Source organism: Epinephelus fuscoguttatus, linkage group LG7, assembly GCF_011397635.1.
Source record: "Epinephelus fuscoguttatus linkage group LG7, E.fuscoguttatus.final_Chr_v1".
In the NCBI taxonomy this organism is placed as follows: Eukaryota; Metazoa; Chordata; class Actinopteri; order Perciformes; family Serranidae; genus Epinephelus; species Epinephelus fuscoguttatus.
The window spans coordinates 35734430-35753346 of NC_064758.1; the positions used below are offsets into that span (position 1 = coordinate 35734430).

Consider the following 18917-nt stretch of genomic DNA (forward strand, 5'->3'; position numbering starts at 1 on the left):
ATAGCAGGGTCACGTGACTAAAGAGAAGTCGGTTTGTATCCTTGTTGGCGACAGATTGGACCAATCAGGAGGAGGGGGCGGGCTCAGGAGGAGCACACATGAGTTGTCAAACAGGTTTGTCTTGAGCTGGTTAGTCCTCACCAACGCTTTCACACAGATTCACCTCAGCAGGACAGCACTGTGTGTACGCTGGGCTCAAACTAGAAACCCAGGAAGGATTCAGGAGATCAGCAGGGACTGTCAAGGTGAGTCTTGTGTAGAAATTCCAGACTGTCAGATAAAACTCAGCAGCTAACCCACACCTTCATACAGGCAGAGCTGAGCTTGTCAGGGCAAGACTTGGTGGAGGCCTTGAGTACATGTGGGACATTTTTTCTGTTGTTTACCTGCCTCTCTTTGTGTCTCTGTGTCATCAGTCTTCCTGCTTCGCTCCATGTTTGTCATTTACCTTCAGTGGCTCAACTTGCTGGCACTTGACTCAGAAACTTTAAATTAGTGGCTCTATTTTGGCTTGTCTGACTCAACTCTTGACATTCCTCTGTGTTTTGTCACACGCCAGCCTGCTGCCTTTTAACCATATATATCACACTGCTGGGTGTCCTCACTGGTGGTGCACTTTGTTTTTGTGAAGTAGGGGAGACTTCAGGTAAAGATTGGAGATACAGAAAGTCTCACGGCTCTATCAGCAGGAGTTTGGCCCGGCTCAGACTGGAATGGCAAATATGTGGAGAATGTGACTGGCCGATGCCGACTATTTCAAACGCACACGGTATCTTAAGTGTATACCAGTGCTTGCATTCACCAAGTTCATTATTATGGACTCCACCACAGTTTGAGGCTTAAAGGGTAACATTGGTATTTATTTCTAAACCTGGGCCCATTTTCCCATGTTTGATGTCTATAAGTGACTAATAGGATCAACTAATTTTGAAATGTCTTCAGTATGGGGCGAAAGCACAGCAGCTGGCAGCAGCCAAACAGACTGCAATCTAACCACTCAGGGCATTTGTGCTACGCCAATTTACGTCCATTAAAAGTGGTTGTTTTTGCCACTGACAAGCTCAGAGATAGACCTTTTTCTTAAAAGAGTAAGATTCTTTTTGTTTAACCAGAAACTGTGCCAAAATCTCTATTGGCAAACTCACCAGACTCCATTTAAATAAACATGATTTGTACCATGTGTAGAGCCAGCATATTTATATATCTAAAGCCGCTTCCCCACTGGACAAAAAAACCAAAACACTAAAACCTGCTAACATCTGGCTGTTGTCTTCATTGGTGAAGGTTACAGTCAGCATTCACTCACAGGACAGTTGACTCCTGTAGTCACCAGGTGACCAGGAAGTGCGCTGGGCTCTGAAGCCAGTTTTTGTAGTTGCCTAACCGTAGTACTGCAAGTTCCGGGTTCCATTACATGACGCCCCCTGACCCAGAAAGACTTTATCCCATTGACTGACATTATGAAAGAGATGTGTGGATAAAATCTTGGAGCGAAATGACTCATTCCACGATCATGATTTGATCCATTCGGTCCGATAACACTTTGAAAGTCAAGAAGAGCTGCGCGATTAAATCATTTTGTCGCCATTCAAGTTAGCGGAGCTCTAAACTGGAAGTTACCCATTCAGCTAGTGGAAGTTAGCTGCTCTGTCACACTTGGCTGGCGTAAGTCTCTAGTGCGTATGCTCTATGGGCTGCACAGTGCAGAAGTAGGTCCAGTAATCTTAGGATCATCCTGCTACTTCTACACTCGCCAGTTAAACCATTATGGCTTCATGCGCCACTGAGCAACTCTCATAGGAATGAACGGGGCCCTGCGTTCAATGCTGTATCCAGTTCTCATAACACATCCATGGTAATCACGTCTCAAGTTCCGATGATTCCGATGGTGGCCGCGCAAATTTTAGCCCTTTGCTGGTGCAATGCAATGACGGGCAGCCAAAAAATACCATCCGTCTCTGTCCAAGCAGTGGTCATTACAAAAGGTGGTCAGCTTTAAGTTTGAAGGACAGACTGAATTACTAAGAGATGTAGAACAGAAGTAACCACCTCCAGGCCTCCATGCAGCTTTCTGCTGTTTACTAGAGACATCCATCGCTGCAGACACATTCTGTTTGTGGCCTTACACACACCCTGACAAACCGCACTCACCACCAGTATGAGACACACCCATCAATGCAATGGTTATCTGAACCCTGCTACAACACAAAGTTGTAGTAAACAAAAATGGGGCCAAGCTATACCTCCTCACTTTACTAAGCTGTTTTCTGGCCCGTCCATGACGCTGAACACAACACACCAGAAAAGAAAAAGAGAAAGGTATATTCGTCGAGTGCAGAGCTGAGTGCACGGCTCTGGTACACTTGCAATGGGAAAATAGTCTATCGCCTTTTTTTAACGGGTTTTCCAGTGTTTAAAAAACTTGCATACACTTGATCCTTTTGGTGAAAAAAGGGTAAAACTGGGTGAATTTAAAGATTTATTTCAACCAAACTAGAGCTGGTGAGTGTTAGAACAGTGGAAAAATTAACCAAGATGGGTTTTGTGAGTTTTTATTTATTTATTTATTTATTTATTCGTCAACTTTGAATGAAGTGTCTTTTACGATGATAAAATTATTGTATATTTAATTAGCGTCTGATGGGTTTGGCGATAGCGATTTCAAGGCTGTTCCCGGTTAAAGATAAAGAATGGTAGCCTTTGACCAAAGGGTCTATCACCATAGAGATCCTTTCTATAACTTAAAATAATAATGTGAACCTGTCAGTGGTAAAAACAAACACTTAGTGGACATAAATTCACGGTGCACAGTTGCCCGTTAACATACATTTGAGCTTGTTTCCTTGCTGCCCTCTCACTCATTACTGGACAAATTCCAAAAACTGTTGTCTCCATATGTCACTTAGACACGAAAACATGGGAAAACCAGGTTGAAAAATACCAAAGTTGCCCTTTAACACTGGACACAAACAGAGATGCTTAGTTCAGCCTCTTTGTTGTGACTTCACTTAACCTACAGCGGCTGGTAGTTCAGGAAGTAGCCCGCTACAAACCCTGGCAACTGGCTGCTTTATTTAAAGATGAGAAGCCATTGTTCCCATAGCAGCTGTTGGTGTGTGTGTGATCTGCTGTGTATTGCCTCCAGACAATAGCTTGTTGACAGCTGTCCTGATGCACCTCCCCGTCTCACACACACACACACTTGTGCCACTCTTTTCACAGGCCTTCTACTGACTGAAAATGAAGTGTCAGTTTTATTGTGTATGTGTCTGCGGAGAGATGGATGACTGAGTGTAATTGTTCAGATCCGTCGGTGCCGGTGGCCAATGAACTTGTGAGATGGAGACGGCTTCAAGCGGGTGATTGGCTGCGGTTTTAAAGACAGGGGAGGGTTTATGGGTGTAGGTGTCTTTGTGGGGTTGGCTGCATCCTGTGTGTGTTAGAGTCTTAAAAGTGTCTGAAGAAGACGCTTGTAAGGTAAATGTTTTATTGGTTGTTAATCTGAGTTCTTTATTGAGTTGTCTGCCTCCTGAGTGACGTGTCTCTCTTCCACAGGACATCCAAATGTCTGGAGTTCAACTGAGATGCTGGGCTTACGTCTCTTGGAGCTGATCATGAGGCAGCACACGGGAGATTTATTTCAAGGTGAGAAGAAAAGGCTGTGAGAAAAAAGTTGTAAACAGGAAGTGCACAAGGACAGGTACGACTTACGACCATGCCTTGGGAAACTCAACACCCAGCGAGGCAGCAGGCGAGGACTGCTGCAGCTGCTACGCCCCCTCGCTTGCGGCCCAAGGGGCCAGTGGGGCCAGACTTTTACCAGCAATTTAAGACAGCAGCAGGCAGACCGAAGCAGAGCGCGGTGGAGAGGCTGGAAGCAGACAAGGTTAAATATGTCAAGAGTCAGGTGGCTCTTTCTAAACAGCAGCCGGTCAAACCTCCTGAAGTGCGGAAGCCTCTCCTGAACCCCAGCACGGCTCTGCGGCCCACCAGGAAGATACCGACCCAAACAAAACCGAAGCAGGAGGGCGTCCAGCTGGACTTGGAGCATCTGAGTAACCTGATAAGTGGTGTGAATGATTCAGTGACTGTGAACTCAGGGGACGCTGACACTCCTGATGGTGCTGTCACTTCACACAGCTCTCCTCGCCCCACACCTTTGGGGGCGCCACAGAAAAAGGAGAGACCGTGTCCTCCTCCTCGTCCTGACTGGTCCAGTCCAGCTAAGGTGAGATTAAAAGCCTCTGGACCTGCCCGAGTAGAGAGTCCCGGGTCTCCTGGAGGTCCAGCTGCAGGGACCGTACGCAGAGTGGACGTCATGCCTCAGGCCAGCCCTGTGAGAACGCCCTCCAGACCACCTCAGTACATGCGACAGCCCCTTCAGCCGATACCTCTTCACCCCCAGTTTCCACTCCGCCCAGCAACTTCACACCTGCGTCTCTTCCACAACAGAACTACACCGCGCCCTTCTCCTCTGAAACCTGTCGTTGCTGCACCTAAACCCGACGAACTTCCCTCCAGTCCAGCTGAACCTCCTGTCCCTTCTTCACCTGCCCCCAACCTCCCTGTTTTCCCTCCTTCCTCCCCAGCGATCACCCGTTTGTCCTCCACCAGCTCCAGGAAGCGCCCCTCTCTGACCCGCTCTAAATCAGACATGAGCGACCGCTGCTCCCGAGCCGGGACGGAGCTGGAGCGCTTTTTCAACCTGTGTGGTTTGGACCCTGCAGACCTGCACCAGCTGACTGGATCTAGTTCTGACATTGTTTCCATGGCCCGTTTCCGTAGTGTGAGCGCTCCAGGGTCTGAGTGTGCAGGCTCTGGTAAAGAGGGTGAGGATGATGATGATGAGGAGGATGCAGGCAACGCTGCAGAGCGGGTTCCCTACGGTGTTTCTGTCATTGAGAGAAATGCAAGAGTGATTAAATGGCTGTATGGACTCCGTCAGGCCAAAGACAATGTAACTAAGAGCACCAATTTATAGGATGGTGTTAAAGGAATACTCCACCTACAACATGACAAACGTTTTTGTCACAGGCCTCCATGTAAAATGGCGAACATGTTGATTCACCGATTGGTTAAGGACACATGTAACAACAGCAAAACTATGTCCCTGAACTGTTACTACTATTTAAAACTGAACTGAACGTGAAAGTTACCTGTGCTCTCTTCAAGGCCAGACGCATTTGGGAAGTACCGAGCATATGACTGGATAAATCAGACTTGGATTACACTGCAGGAGTTGTGTGAGAGTTTATAAACAGAGGTTAAATTTTGCTGTTGTTAAACGTGTTTAAGTCTTCTTCATGAAGTCAAGGTAACATGGCATGACTTTAACCTGTAAGATTTAAAACTCAAGTAAAAATTCCAGTGTCAATACTGCAAAAACACACAGTGATTAAACTGGCAATAAGCTGAGCTATATGACACGATGGAGGCCATAATTCAACTTTTATTTGGCTCCCTTGTTTGTTTTGATTCTTTTTTATTTTTACTTGACAAAATGTTTATTTGACCAAACATTTTTGTTGTTGAGAAACAGGAAGGGTTATTTTTACTCTAATTTTCTTGTTATTTTGACTTGAAATGTTATGTTTTGTGTTTTTCATAAATGGGATGTGGAAGTTTCATCTCTGGTCATGATCACGTTAATGAACGGCATTAAAGGTTGAATGATGAAAGCATCTTGTTTGGTACTCAGTGAGTTTATATTACAGGGATACATGTATTTCCTCAGAGGGAACAGAACACATGGTGTTTTTATGTAATCACAGGTCCATATTATAAGCCTGCATAAACGTCTTTAACTTGTGGAATTGCTTCGAGATTATTCTTCTTTTTGTTGATCTCGTGTCAGGCAGGAAGAACAGGATCAGCAGGCTTTATTTGATGGAGGAAAGTTTCACTGCTGTTCCACAAGAGGTCAGAACAGACCATATTGACGATCAGTGCAGGAACATCTGTGATTTCTTTCTGATAGTCCAATGAAAACTGTGATCTCTTTTCCTACAACACAACACACACAAAGACACAGATACACATATGGATAGAAAAAATAGGTAAAAAAAAAAAAAAATACATAAAAACATAATAAAAAAACACAGCAGTGAAATGACAAGCAGTCTTGTCCCAGGACTACTATAGAGAGCTGTTACTACAGATATGCGTATGATAGTGCAAATGTGTGGTTGACAGTGCAGGTGAATATTGAAATAAATACAAAAGTAAAGAGGGTGTACATATCTAAAGGAAATGTAAATGCAAATTTTGCATGGTTAACATTACCAGTAACTGAGAAACAGTCCAGCAAACTAAAGACAGGTGAGTGTTGAGTGAGTTCAGTCCGTTCCAACCTGCCATGTTCAAGAAGCCAGTTTGAGATGATGTGAGCTTTGTGACATGGTGCGTTATCCTGCTGGAAGTAGCCATCAGAAGATGGGTACACTGTGGTCATAAAGGGATGGACACGGTCAGCAACAATATTCAGGTAGGCTGTGGTGTTTAAACCATGCTGAGTTGGTACTAAGGGGCCCAAAGTGTGCCAAGAAAATCTCCCCCACACCATTACACCACCAGCAGCAGCCTGAACCGTTGATACAAGGCAGGATGGATCCATGCTTTCATGTTGTTTACACCAAATTCTGACCCTACCATCTGACTTGATGAAATACTCAGACTAGCCCGTCTGGCACCAACAACCATGCCACGTTCAAAGTCACTTCAATCACCTTTCCTCCTCATTCTGATGCTCATTTGAATTTCAGCAGGTTGTCTTCACCATGTCTGTCTAAATGCATTGAGTTGCTGCCAAGTGATTGGCTGATTAGCTGTTTGTGTTAACGAGCAGTTGAACAGATGTACCTAATAAAGTGGCCTGTGAGTGTACATAATAATAATGAGTTAAAAAGCCAGTTCATTCATTCATACTGTGAATATGAGCAGGTGGGCTGGATAACAGCGCCTCCCTTTTAAAGACATAAAGAAGTTGTTCAACCAGATATCAGTGTCAAACAGTTGGGACAGAGCACAAGTGTGTGTTTGTGTGTGGAGAGAGCTACTGTTGTGGGATACATACAGTGGAAAATTGTAATTGAACGTTGGCATGTAGCGTGATTCCTCCTGACTTCAAAGGATGAGTTGTCTTAAGAATTTTACAACTCAAGTCCAGACATTTAGGAATCGGTTATTAACACAGGCTGCAGATAGAAACTCACACAGCGACGGTCAGCAGAGGGTAAGTAATCAAATTAAATATTTCTCTCTCTGCTTTTGTATTTATATTCAAAACAGGACAGTAAAATAATCATATTTTCAGGGCAGATTTTTTAGGAGCAGTTTGTAATATCTCAGCTAGTTTTTATTTCATGTCATGTTCTTTCTCTCAGATGTGACCCACAGATGATTGTGTTGTCCTTTCCTGGAATGATTTGATGCCTTTTTTGTAAAAGTAGTACTTAATAGAAGTAAATGTTAATGCACTTGAATAGCACTTTTCTAATCTTTCGACCATTCAAAGCAGTTTTACGCTACATGTCACATTCACTCATTCACACACACATTCACACACTGGTGACCTGCTGGCTACTCACTAACCATTTACATGCACTCGCATACCAATGGAACAGCCATCGGGAGCAGTTTGATTAATGGACGACCCATTCTTCCCTATGAGCCACAGCCGCCCCTCACTGCTAATGGATGGTGTCACTGGGACCTTGGTTGCCGAGTGGTCAAAGCACATGCCACATTACTTTAATATTGTGAATTCAATTCCAGCTTTGGGACTTTAATTGCATGTCATACTCCTCTATCTCCCCGTTTCCAATCTTTGCTGCCATCTGTCAAATACAGCCAAAAATACCCCAAAAAAATCTTAAAAAAAAAAAAAAGGCGATGATGTCTTTCCATTCAGAATGAGAATCCCACCCACACTGAGGGGGCTCCATCCACAATGGAAATACAGAAACACAAAGTGAGCTGGGTTGAGCCGAATCATTCAGTGGAAATAAGGCATCCGACTGACAGAAACCACCCAACATGCCATGCCCAGTTTGTAACAAGATTCTTTTTGTTGTATTTGTTCCCATCTCCGTTTACACCATAAATGAGCCGACACAAGAGAACCAGATTTCTCTCCAAGAAGATCTGAATAGAAGAAATTTCATTTGAATTCTGACTTTTAAATGTTGTTCAGCCCACACTTTTACAGTGTGAAAACTAAAGAGAAGTGTGTGAACAGAGCTGTTGGCAGAAGTGCATCAAAACAGTGAGAAAAACTGTACAAACACAAAATCAGGTAAATGTTTGAAGAGACTATTTAATAGACGACAGAAATATTCCCTGTTGGTTCTTCTCTTTGGTGTTCTCAGGGGTCGGGGGGGATTCCTCTGGCCAGGAAGGTGTGTTATGCTGTGGGTGGGGTCCCAAATCAGATGACCGCAGTGGCTATCAGTGTTTCCCTGCAGATATTTCTTCTGGATGTTGTGCAGGTATGTGTTAATGCTGCCTTACAAACATGACCACTGATCTGTATTTGTTACTACACCATCCTAACTGGATTTCAAGATAAAGTACCTCAGTATATTTCACAGATGCAGGCCTCCTATGTCTCCATGATTCTGTTTGTGAGTCGGGCCTGGGATGCTGTGACCGACCCTCTGGTTGGATATCTGGTGAGCTGCAGTCATTGGACACCCATCGGCAAACTCACTCCATGGTTGGTTGGTTGGTTGGTGGAGGGCAGGCGCATGTTTAACACACTTCATATTGAATTAGGCTGTGATTCATCCCCCGGCGCCGTGTTCAACAGAGCCAACAATGTTTATCCCACAGGCTGGTTCTCTCCACTCCATTTGGTATCCTCTTCTATCTGCTGCTGTGGTTTGTGCCACAAGGATCGATGTCTCAGGCTCTCAGCGTGCTGTGGTTCCTCACAGTGGCCTGCCTGTTTGAGACCCTCATGAGTGTAAGTGTTGCAGGCACTTCCTGCTCCTTTCTGTTACACTTATAATCTCAATCCCCTCTTTTTTTACCATCGATTACAAATTATAAAGAAACTTACAAAAAAAAAACAAATAGTTGAACACCCATCAGCGTGATAAGAACTACCCAAAATAACAGAAACCATCTTTTGGAAAAATTTATTTGATGCATACTTGAAGTTTTTAGTTTGGCCCATGTCCCAACAAGAAGGGGGCAGGACTTATGACCTGTACTGTAGCCAGCCACCAATCAAGTTTTGGCTTCACTTGAGGTGCTGTCATGTCATCCATCTTTATATACAGTCTTTAGTTTATATCTGTGGAGAGCGGGTCCTCATCTATGGAGATCACCATGTTGCAACCACCACTTTTCTACAGTAGCCCTAAATGGTCAAATCCAGCACTGGTTTTAGATAGAGCCATTTGTATTTTTGCGTCTGTAGTTCGCACTGAAGGAAGTTTCAGCTGGTGGGAATCTGCAATCAGTACTGCTAGTAGCCACTAAATCCCCCTAAATCTAACACACTGTTCCTTAAAAACAATCTCCGCCATAAATAGTTACATCAATAAAATGTTGCTTATACCTTATTGGTGCTTTTAGCTTCGTTAAAAAAAAAAAAAAAAAATTGAGTACTTTTGCTTGTACCCTTTTCTTACTTATCTATCCACCATCTTGTGCTTCGGGATACTTTTGTCCTCTTCATCTTCCTCATGTCACCATGGTGACAGAATTTCATACTCGTCTTATGGCACTGTTGCTGCTGCCATTTTGCTCTAAGCTGTGTCACCATGGCTACGGAGTTTCACACTGCTCATGTGCTGTTGGTACTGGTGTCATGTTTTCCCATGTTGTCCATTAACAGTGCTACAACGTTCCTTACCTCTCACTCAACATGTTCCTGGGGGGAGATCACAGAGACAGAGACTCTGCCACGGCCTACAGTAAGAGCACAGATACTCACAATCGCCTCTGATCGTTGTTCCCAGGTCGAACAAATGTAGAGGAGGATTTCCCTCTGATTCATCACATATCTTACGTCTTGGATTGTACATTTACTCAGTCGGAATAATTCTTCCTTCACCGCACTCATTGTCTCTCTTATCTGTCCGTCTTTGACAGGGATGAGTATAGAGATGGTGGCCATGCTGTTAGCTTCTGTAATGCAGGGTCAAGTTGTAGCTGTTTACAACACAGAGAAGCAGGAGGCCTGTCAACATCTGGACCAGGCTCATGAAACAACACCTGAAAGCACATCATCACCACAGACTGCACCACTTCAGGAAACGGTAGATGAAATGTGAACATAAAAGTTGTCACTCCGGCAGAGATAACGCTCATATTTCTTTAGCAGCCCAGCAGCATTGCTTTGGCATTGTGCTCACTCAGTCCCAGGGGTATCTCGTTACCCTGTAATTAAGTGCTCCTAGCTTAAGGTAGGCTTTGTTGTTCATAAACCAAGTGTTGTGTGTTCATCTTATTGTCTCTGTGTTCTCAGTGTTGAGAGCGAACAGATTGGATTTAATGGAGAGTTAGATATACCTGAAGTGTATTTGCAAAAATAAAGCATTACAGTGAATTTAAACTAGGTAGGTAATCAAGGTGATTTATGTCAGACTAAAGGCATATTTTGTCATATTTCACATACCTGCCAAGAGTTAGATAAGAAGATGACGTTCATATTTGTCCATGGAATAAAGCTAGTGCCAGGAAATAGGTAGTTTAGCCTAGAATAGAAACTGGAGAAAGTGGTCAGTAGCTGGCCTGGCTCTTCTTTAACAAAATCCATCTAGCAGCACCGGCTCGAAGGCTCACTTTTTAACACATTATATTATTAAAATTATTAATATATTTGACTGTTACAAAAACTGAGTGCTCGTGGGCTGATTGTTGCTTACAAAGTCAGGTTAGCTGCTTCCGCCCAGTTTCATGCTAATAAGCTAACCGCTGGAGCCAGTGACAGTTATCCTAGCCTAGCATAAAAACTAGAGTAGCTTGCTAGCCTGGCTCTGCCTTTTGCTAACAAAATCCACAATGAAAACTTGTAAAGCTCACTGATTAACACAATATATTACTTAACATAATTCATATTAGATTAGCACAAAAACCGAGTGCTAACAGGCTAATTATGTTACCTACAAACTGTATCAGGCTAGCTGCTTTACCAAGTTCATATGCTAATAATAAGCTAACTGCTCGAGCCAGTGACCGTTATCTTAGCCTAGCATAAAAACTAGATAAACCAGCTAACCTGGCTCTGACCGTTGGTAACAAAATCCGCCTAGCAGCACTTCTGAAGCTCGTGAATTAACTCATATTATCATATAGAAAAATGATTATTTAATTTGTACAAAAACAGAGCATCAGTGGGCTAATGTTGTTATCTTTAAACCGAGTCAGACTAGCTGCCTCCGCTAAGTTTGCTATGCTAATAAACTAACCGCTGGAACCAGTGGCATTTATATTAGCATAGCCTAAAACTATAGGAACAAGCTAACATGGCTCTGCACGTTTGTAACAAAATCTGCCTAGCAGCACTTAATTAACACTTTATATTATTTAGAATAATTATTAATTAATTTGTGCAAAAAACGAGCACTGATAGGCTAATTTTGTCACCTATACACCAAGTCAGGCTAGCTGCTATCTTTATGCTAATAAGCTAACCACTGGATCCAGTAAGGGTTATAGCCCAGCATACAAACATAAGGAACTAGCTAGCTTGCTCTGTCCAGTGGTACCAAAACCTCTAATACTCACTAATTACTCTAATTTTATTATTTGATATCAATTATATTTATTTCATAGGCCTACAAAAAGCAGTGTTACTGGGTTAATTTTGCCACCCAACAAACCGAGTCAGGGTGCTTCTCCCTATTTTTAATGCTAACAAGCTAACCATCTTTAGCTTTAGCTCCATATTTTATGCTAGCTAATGAATTTATGAGAGTGGTATCAATCCTCTAATCTCAATCTCGGCAAGAAAGCAAATATTTTTGTATATTTAATGATGATTAATAATCATGAAAAAGTTGATAATGATGCTATAAATCATTACTTTAAGTGGAATGACTGGACACGATCTAATGCTAAAGTAATCCAAAAAATATCACATAGCTAACGTTTACAGATTAAGTCAAGTCACTTATTTATATAGCACATTTAAAAACAACAGGAGTTGAATCAAACTCCTTTCCAGATGAAATAGTTTGTTTACACAGGTTTACCTGATTAAATAAGTAAAAGGTATGTAATGCAATAAAAACAGTAACAGAGAAGGCAGGACTAAAATTAAAAGGCTTAAACAACTCACATCATAAAAGCATGAGCAAGTAAAGAAGAGAATAAAAAAAACTGGTAAGAGTTAGAGAGTTAGTGTTAAAAAGGTAAGCCTTAGGCTGAACTAAAATTGTCAGGGGTGGATGACTTAAAGTGGGACGGGAGCCTGGGAGCGGCAACAAAACTCTTGGTCACCTTTGGTTTTGCAGCATGAGTGAGGGACTAATAATAGTTGTTGTGAGGATGACCTCAGTGACCTAAAGGGAAAATAATGAAATTCGCAAATTGGTAATGTATTTAAGGCAATTAAAACGAATACCAGGATTTTAAAATCAAATCTGTATTTCAATCGTAACCAATGCAAGTGAGAAGGAACAGGAGTGATGTGTTGTGGTTTCTTTGTTCCAGTTAAAGTTGGAAAGGTTAGAAAGGGTGGAGTGGGACATCCATAAATACATACAATGAATTATGTTAATCAAGCCAAGAGGTGATAAAAGCATGAATAACTGTTTCCACGTCCCAATTGGATAAAAAAAAGCTTTAAATTGGCTAGAATTCCAAGCTGATAAAAACACTTAACACTAGTAACACTTTATAAGATCTGTTTACATGTGTTTGCATGCCTCTGGGCATGTGTTTGTTGGCAACATAATATTGTGCTTTATTTATCTTTAATTGTTTGTTGTGTGTATCCCCTCCACCCCACCCTCCAGCAAAAGGCTTTCCTGACCTCAGCTCTGGTCATGGGTGCCTTGTTTTTCCTCTGCAGCCTGGTTCTGTTCCTCGGGGTGAAGGAGCAGCGGGGTGAGTCAGTCAGTAGTGGCCAGTAGTCAATGCTCAAATACAATGAATAAAACATATTTCTGTAGTTCGGCTGCTTGACTGTGTTCCATTACTCCATCCAATATAAAGCAAATGAGAGCCTTGCCCTTAAACTAAAGTTCATCAGTAATGTGAGTTGAGTATATTATTTCTGATATTTTACTCCCCTTCCCTGACATCTAATTTTGGTTTTATTTGCAGCCCCTCTCTGCTCTGATGACAAAGTGCGAACATCCTATCTGACCTCGCTGAAGATGCTGATATGTCACGTTCCCTACCAGCGGCTGGTGCTTGGCTTTGTCTTCAGTGTACTTGCATTTCAGGTGCCGAACTTGGTTTTGTGCTTTTAAAAATCATGCATTTATGTAAAAGTTATCAAAGCATAATGTATGTTTACTTCTTGTCCCGTGTCTCTTTCATCTCAGATGTCCTTGGCTAATTTCACACTTTTCTGCAGCCTTGCAGCTGGACTGGGAGCCCAGTTCCAGCACCTCCTACTGGTTCTACTGGTAAAATGCATCTAACTATAATCACGCACTCTGCTCTCCAAGATGTTTATATATGCAACATTTCAGCCTTCTAATGATTCCACAAAGTGCATGATTAAAAGACAAGACGCATTTTGAATGTCAAATAAATGATCTCAATATTTCCACAGGCCTCTGCCTCAGTAGCAGTTCCTCTGTGGCAGACAGTTCTCCTGAGAATAGGGAAAAAGGCCACAGTTTTCATCGGATTATCAGTAAGATAAAAATAATCTAAATGATAACAGCTGTTTTCCACACTTTCAATCTTCCTCCTGCCTGTGAGGCCTGATTATGTCTCTCCCAGCTCTTCATCCCGGCAGTGATTATAGTCGCCTGTGTTCCCAGTAACCTGCCAGTGTTCATGATAATGTGTGTTCTGATAGGATTCAGCGTGGCGACCATATTCTTGCTACCCTGGTGAGTCAGCTCCCAGCGAGGACACACAGTTCTCAAACCTTTCCAAGACTGCCTGTCAGATCTAATCAGCATCAGAACTCTGTGTTGTGCACATGAATCATTCACATCGCCTCTACCTGACCCTGGATGCTAATGAATATTCTAGTGATGATCTGTTTTGTTGACTCGACAGTTCTCCTTATCTAAAATGACATGGTGGTTTTGATATGTGATATGTCGTCTTGTTCTGTATCTGCTACAGGTCCATGCTCCCAGATGTGGTGGACGACTTTGCAGTGAGACATCCATCCTGCAAAGACCTGGAGCCCCTGTTTTTCTCTTGTTATGCCTTCTGCAGTAAGCTGGCAGGAGGCCTGTCTGTTGGCATCTCAACCATGACATTACAGTGAGTCATTCTTCCGTCCAGTCACTTTAGGTGTTATGGGTCGTACATCTGTTGATCCGTCACATTTTGTTTTCTCCTCGTCTGCAGGTTTGTGGGCTACAGAGCCGGTGCATGTAACCATGGTGACGGAGTGGTGACGGCTCTGATTGTGCTGTTCTCACCAGTTCCCATCACACTTCTGCTGATAGGGATGGTGTTTTTTCGCTTCTACTCTATCAATGACAGGCAATGTTTGCAGCTGACCACAGTTCAGTAAGTGACTTTATGGGTCAATTATCCCCTGAAGGGATGAAACCACAAATAGTTCCTGACATGTCATCTTTAAAGTGTCTATTATGGGGATTTTTACTATAAAATCAAGTGAAATAACGCTGTGAAAACAATGTGACCAATGTGAAACGTGTCTCAGAAAATCCAACTGTACACTACCTGCTTAGCTCCTAACAGTCAGACAGACACAGTTAGACTAGTTGGTGAACATGGTGGAGAATTTAACAGCTGAAGAGCCAGATATTTTTCTCCCGGGTTGGTAGAGACCAAAAGCAGAGCTAAAACAGAGCGAATATTGGACTTAGATTCATCAGGTGTCCAGAAACACAACTCTGAATGACAGAAAATTTCTGTTGTCTGTGCCCGTTGAATGTGTAAATAAGTTCATTACCGTATATTAACTTAAAAGGTGATAATATGTCAGTACTGTGTTCACAACTTGTGCCCGCTGCCCCCAAGTGGCAGGCTGGAGTTCACACTTAAAGGTCTAGATAATAGCAACGTGGTCATATCAAGTGGTGAAGTTGTTTTCCATAGTTTTGAATTATTCTTTTTTGTATATGTTAGCACTGCTACTTTGCTACAAGTCAACTGCATATTAGAGAAATTGTTTGACATTTTAAAAAATATCCTTAATGTCTTTTTTGCCAAGAGTTAGAGTGATGCAACAGTCATATCTGTAGGCGAACTGAAGCTACAACTTGGAGCTGGTTAGCACAGCTGAGCATAAAGAATGGGAACGGGGGAAACATCTAGCCTTGCTCTGTCCAAAGTTCAAAAATATCCCTAAGGCAACTCAAAACTGTTAAATATCTGTTGTGAAATAGCAGCTGAATGATAGCAGTTGGTCTAATTAATCTACATTCAGCATATAGACCGAATCACCGTGATGTCACAATAACAACAACAATCACTTCAGGTAGACAACAGGCTATTGATTTTAACTGCAGGGATATCAACTGGCAAACTTGTTTGTTTCTGTTGTCATTCTCAGCTGTAACTAAGATATATTCTTAAACACGGTGGTTCAACCTATGTTTATCCTCTATTTATGTACTGGGTTGCTTTGCTAGCATTTTTGATAAACCAAATCTACCGCTTCAGAAGCTCAGCAATGTACTGCTGTGGACAAGGGCCACAGTAAAATGTATTTCAGCCACCTAAAAAATCTAAATAATTTTAAGTTAATGCTTTATTTGGAGTGTTTTTTCCACTTTACCTTACACACTAACTGATCGAGGCAGCTGCAGACCAGCAACTCCCGTGTTCTGTGAGGTAAAATCACTGTTTTGTCAATGGAGTCTGGTGGCTTTGAGATAAATACAGCGTACACTTAAGCTGATATTGGTTTTAAGGTGGCTAAATACTAAACATTTGAGGCAGAGTTTGCTCAGCAACATTTCATTTTATGTATGTGACACATCTACCAAGATGTTGTAAATGGACATTGTGATTTGGTCTAGATGCAAAGACTGTTCTCACTCCCTCATAATTAATAATATAGGTCTTTAGGGACATTGAAATTAATATTTCTCTGAAAAACTCCCTGCAACACAACTTCCTTATAATAAATTATGTGAATTATCAAAGCACGATTTTCAAAAATGTTACAAAATTAATCAGATCACTGTATATGTAAGCAATAGCAAATTTATAGTAACATATATGCATGTTTTTTTTATGGCAGTTAGAGTATTTTTTCTCTTTTTAATCTTCATCTAGCCCTGAAGCTACATCATCCTCATCAGACCAAAGAGAAAACGCAGAGCAGCCATCAGTTCTGCAGCAGCCCTGTGATGGTGCGACATCAACTTCACTCTATAACACAAAGACTGACACATTGTACAGGTCACATTCCTCACCAGGTTCTTACAGTTGTGATAAAAAAAGCTCAGTCAAGTCATCTGCCCTTTCAAATATATCAAAGAGCCACTCTGGAGAATACAGCAGGCCGAAATCAGTTATACAGTCAAATGTAAATCCTCAGCGTCATAAACAGAGACTCAGCCCACACGAGCAATCAGGACCAAAGAAATTGAGCAGAAATGTTCCTGAGAGTGATCCTGGGTCTTTCTCCAGCAGGTCAAATGTTAGATCCAAAGTGTCATGGGTATAGTCAGATACCTTAAAGGTCCACTGTGTAAGATCTAGGGGGATTTAGTGGCATCTAGTGGTGAGGATTGCAGATTGCAACCAGCTTAAACTTCTCCTTATTAGAATTCCTTCAGTGTTCGTTGTTCAGGAGATTTTTACCGGGAGCCGAATTATGCACAGAGGTTTCTTCCTCTCCAAAACAAACACATTGGGTGATTTAAACCAGTGCAAACACTGAATAAAGCAGTATCGTGGTACAAATCAGTGTTTCTCCTACACTGTTCGGCATGTTGCAGATGGGCTGCTAGCCTAGCTCCTGCAAATTTGTGCTCACATTTTATTGGATCCAAATGTTCAAGAGGTTTTTGCCATGAGTTGAATTATCAGCAGAGTTTTCCTCCTTTTCAAAACAAACTGACCCTGTGGTTTAAACTAGGGAAAATTCTGAATAAAGCATCTTAGGTTTGAAACCAGTGTTTAACTTGGTCAAGCACCACAGGGTCCAGATTTCTCCTTAGTCATTAGTTAAAGGTCCACACAGTTTTATATATTCAGTCTCATGTCTTGTCTGACTTAATATGAATACAACCAGCAGCTGGCTAGCTTAGCTTCGCATAAAGAATGGAAACAGGGAAACAGCTCGCCTGGCTCTGTCCAAAGGAGACGGAATCCACCTACCAACATGTCTAAAGTTAGCTAATAACATGTTATATCTTGTTTGTTTAATCTGTACAAAAGCCAACGTATAGAATCAATAAGTTATCGGTGCTTATTGTCACAAGCACAGAAATCCCTGCACACTGTGACACAATCCCAACACAGTCCTCTGAGCATTTAAGAACTGCCTTGCTTGTGCTAAAATTATCCTCTAGGGGGGAAAAGGTCTCATGACTGAGATTTTGATGGCAAAATGATGAGTCACCTTCCAAAACCAGTTTTATCAAGGCACTTTTCATCTCACTTTTCTGACATTTGAAATGAATTCCGGTGGATTTAAAGGAAATGTTACTTCATGCCACAAATCAAAAAAATATTTTGTCCTAATCCATAATTATACCTGCATGTAGTGTGAGGTTCATGTTAACTTACTTTATCTGAATAATTGCTGTTACAGTTTGGGCCAGATCACAGAGATCCTGCCCTCTTTCAACTGACTCTAAAAATGAACAGCTGTGTCCTTATCCTAAGTATTTATCTCAGTATTAAGGATTATATTTCTCGAATGCTGATTGGTTGAATATGGTGAGAAAAATAAAAACAGATTGGGCCTTCAAATTTTGACTCTGTCATAAAGTGTCCTCTAAATAATCTACATGAATATTCGCTACAGTATTTTTAAAGTTATAAAGAAAGTAAATTGCCTCATATACTGTATGGACAGTCTCATCTTCCAATTGTTCTGCTTAAATTTTATTTTATTTTTTGTTTCTACAATGTTCTCTAAACAGTAGTTTATTTTGGAGAGGAGGATTTTGCTGTTTTTATGATTTATGTTGACTTTTTTAAAATCATAATAGCTTCTGAATTGTAAGTAGGCTGCAGTTGTTATCAGTGTTTGCAACACATGCTTGAAGGTTGCACAAATGAATCTTTTTTGAGCAAGTACTCTTGTAATTTTTTTATGTTTACACTCACACTCCTCTTCAACATTTCCGCACCTGTGCTTTGTCAAATAAATAATGTTTGCCAGTTGTCATTCATTGGTACATTTTTATCAGCTGTCATCAAACATGAAGCAACACAGTCTAAAAATCACTGGCCATCCCAAATACTTGTGTCCCAATACAATACCCAGTACAGACCTGATGCATTACTTGTCCATCATTTTCACAGTGCAAAAAGACAGTGGTTAAGCCATGTAGCCTACTGAAGGTTATCAGACATGTGCAGCCAGTGGGCCAGTCATTAAAAACACATGCTCTGCAGTCAAACAATGTTCAAACTCACAGAACTTTATATAAAATTATAGGGAATAAACAAATTGAATGAACTGATAACATTTCACTGGAATCATATTCTTATGATGTCATGTGACAAATAAATTGACTGATTGGTAGATAGTGGTGACCCCCAGAAGCTCCTAAAAACATCACATATTGGCATGAAGACCACTTTTCATTTGATTACATTTATTTACAGTACTTGTA

At 41.6% G+C, this 18917-nt stretch overlaps 2 protein-coding genes across 2 annotated transcripts; both read left to right on the forward strand.

The window, feature by feature from the left end:
- Positions 1-94: 94 nt before the first annotated feature.
- On the forward strand, positions 95-5681 carry fam110a (family with sequence similarity 110 member A). The gene is made up of 2 exons (XM_049582248.1): positions 95-245; positions 3556-5681. Exon 2 carries the CDS (start codon positions 3716-3718, stop codon positions 4979-4981), a length of 1266 nt encoding a protein of 421 aa, XP_049438205.1. The 5' UTR covers positions 95-245; positions 3556-3715; the 3' UTR covers positions 4982-5681.
- A 2267-nt stretch (positions 5682-7948) lies between these two features.
- mfsd2al2 (major facilitator superfamily domain containing 2a-like 2) lies at positions 7949-18466 on the forward strand. Its single transcript, XM_049580992.1, has 14 exons — positions 7949-7969; positions 8367-8486; positions 8589-8713; positions 8830-8962; positions 9842-9920; positions 10099-10265; positions 12969-13059; positions 13279-13400; positions 13503-13586; positions 13736-13819; positions 13909-14021; positions 14263-14406; positions 14494-14658; positions 16399-18466. The coding sequence occupies exons 1-14, from the start codon at positions 7949-7951 to the stop codon at positions 16790-16792; spliced, it is 1842 nt and encodes a 613-aa protein (XP_049436949.1). The 3' UTR covers positions 16793-18466.
- Positions 18467-18917: the final 451 nt, after the last annotated feature.

What these genes read in the sequence shown, in the direction of transcription:
- mfsd2al2 (XM_049580992.1), top strand. Translation starts at nt 7,949, where the DNA reads ATGGAAATACAGAAACACAAA. An exon ending in TGTTTGAGACCCTCATGAGT is followed by an intron (nt 8,963 to 9,841) that starts GTAAGTGTTGCA and finishes GTCCATTAACAG; the next exon opens with TGCTACAACGTTCCTTACCT. An exon ending in TTGCAGCTGACCACAGTTCA is followed by an intron (nt 14,659 to 16,398) that starts GTAAGTGACTTT and finishes ATCTTCATCTAG; the next exon opens with CCCTGAAGCTACATCATCCT.
- fam110a (XM_049582248.1), top strand. Translation starts at nt 3,716, where the DNA reads ATGCCTTGGGAAACTCAACACCCAGCGAGGCAGCAGGCGAGGACTGCT.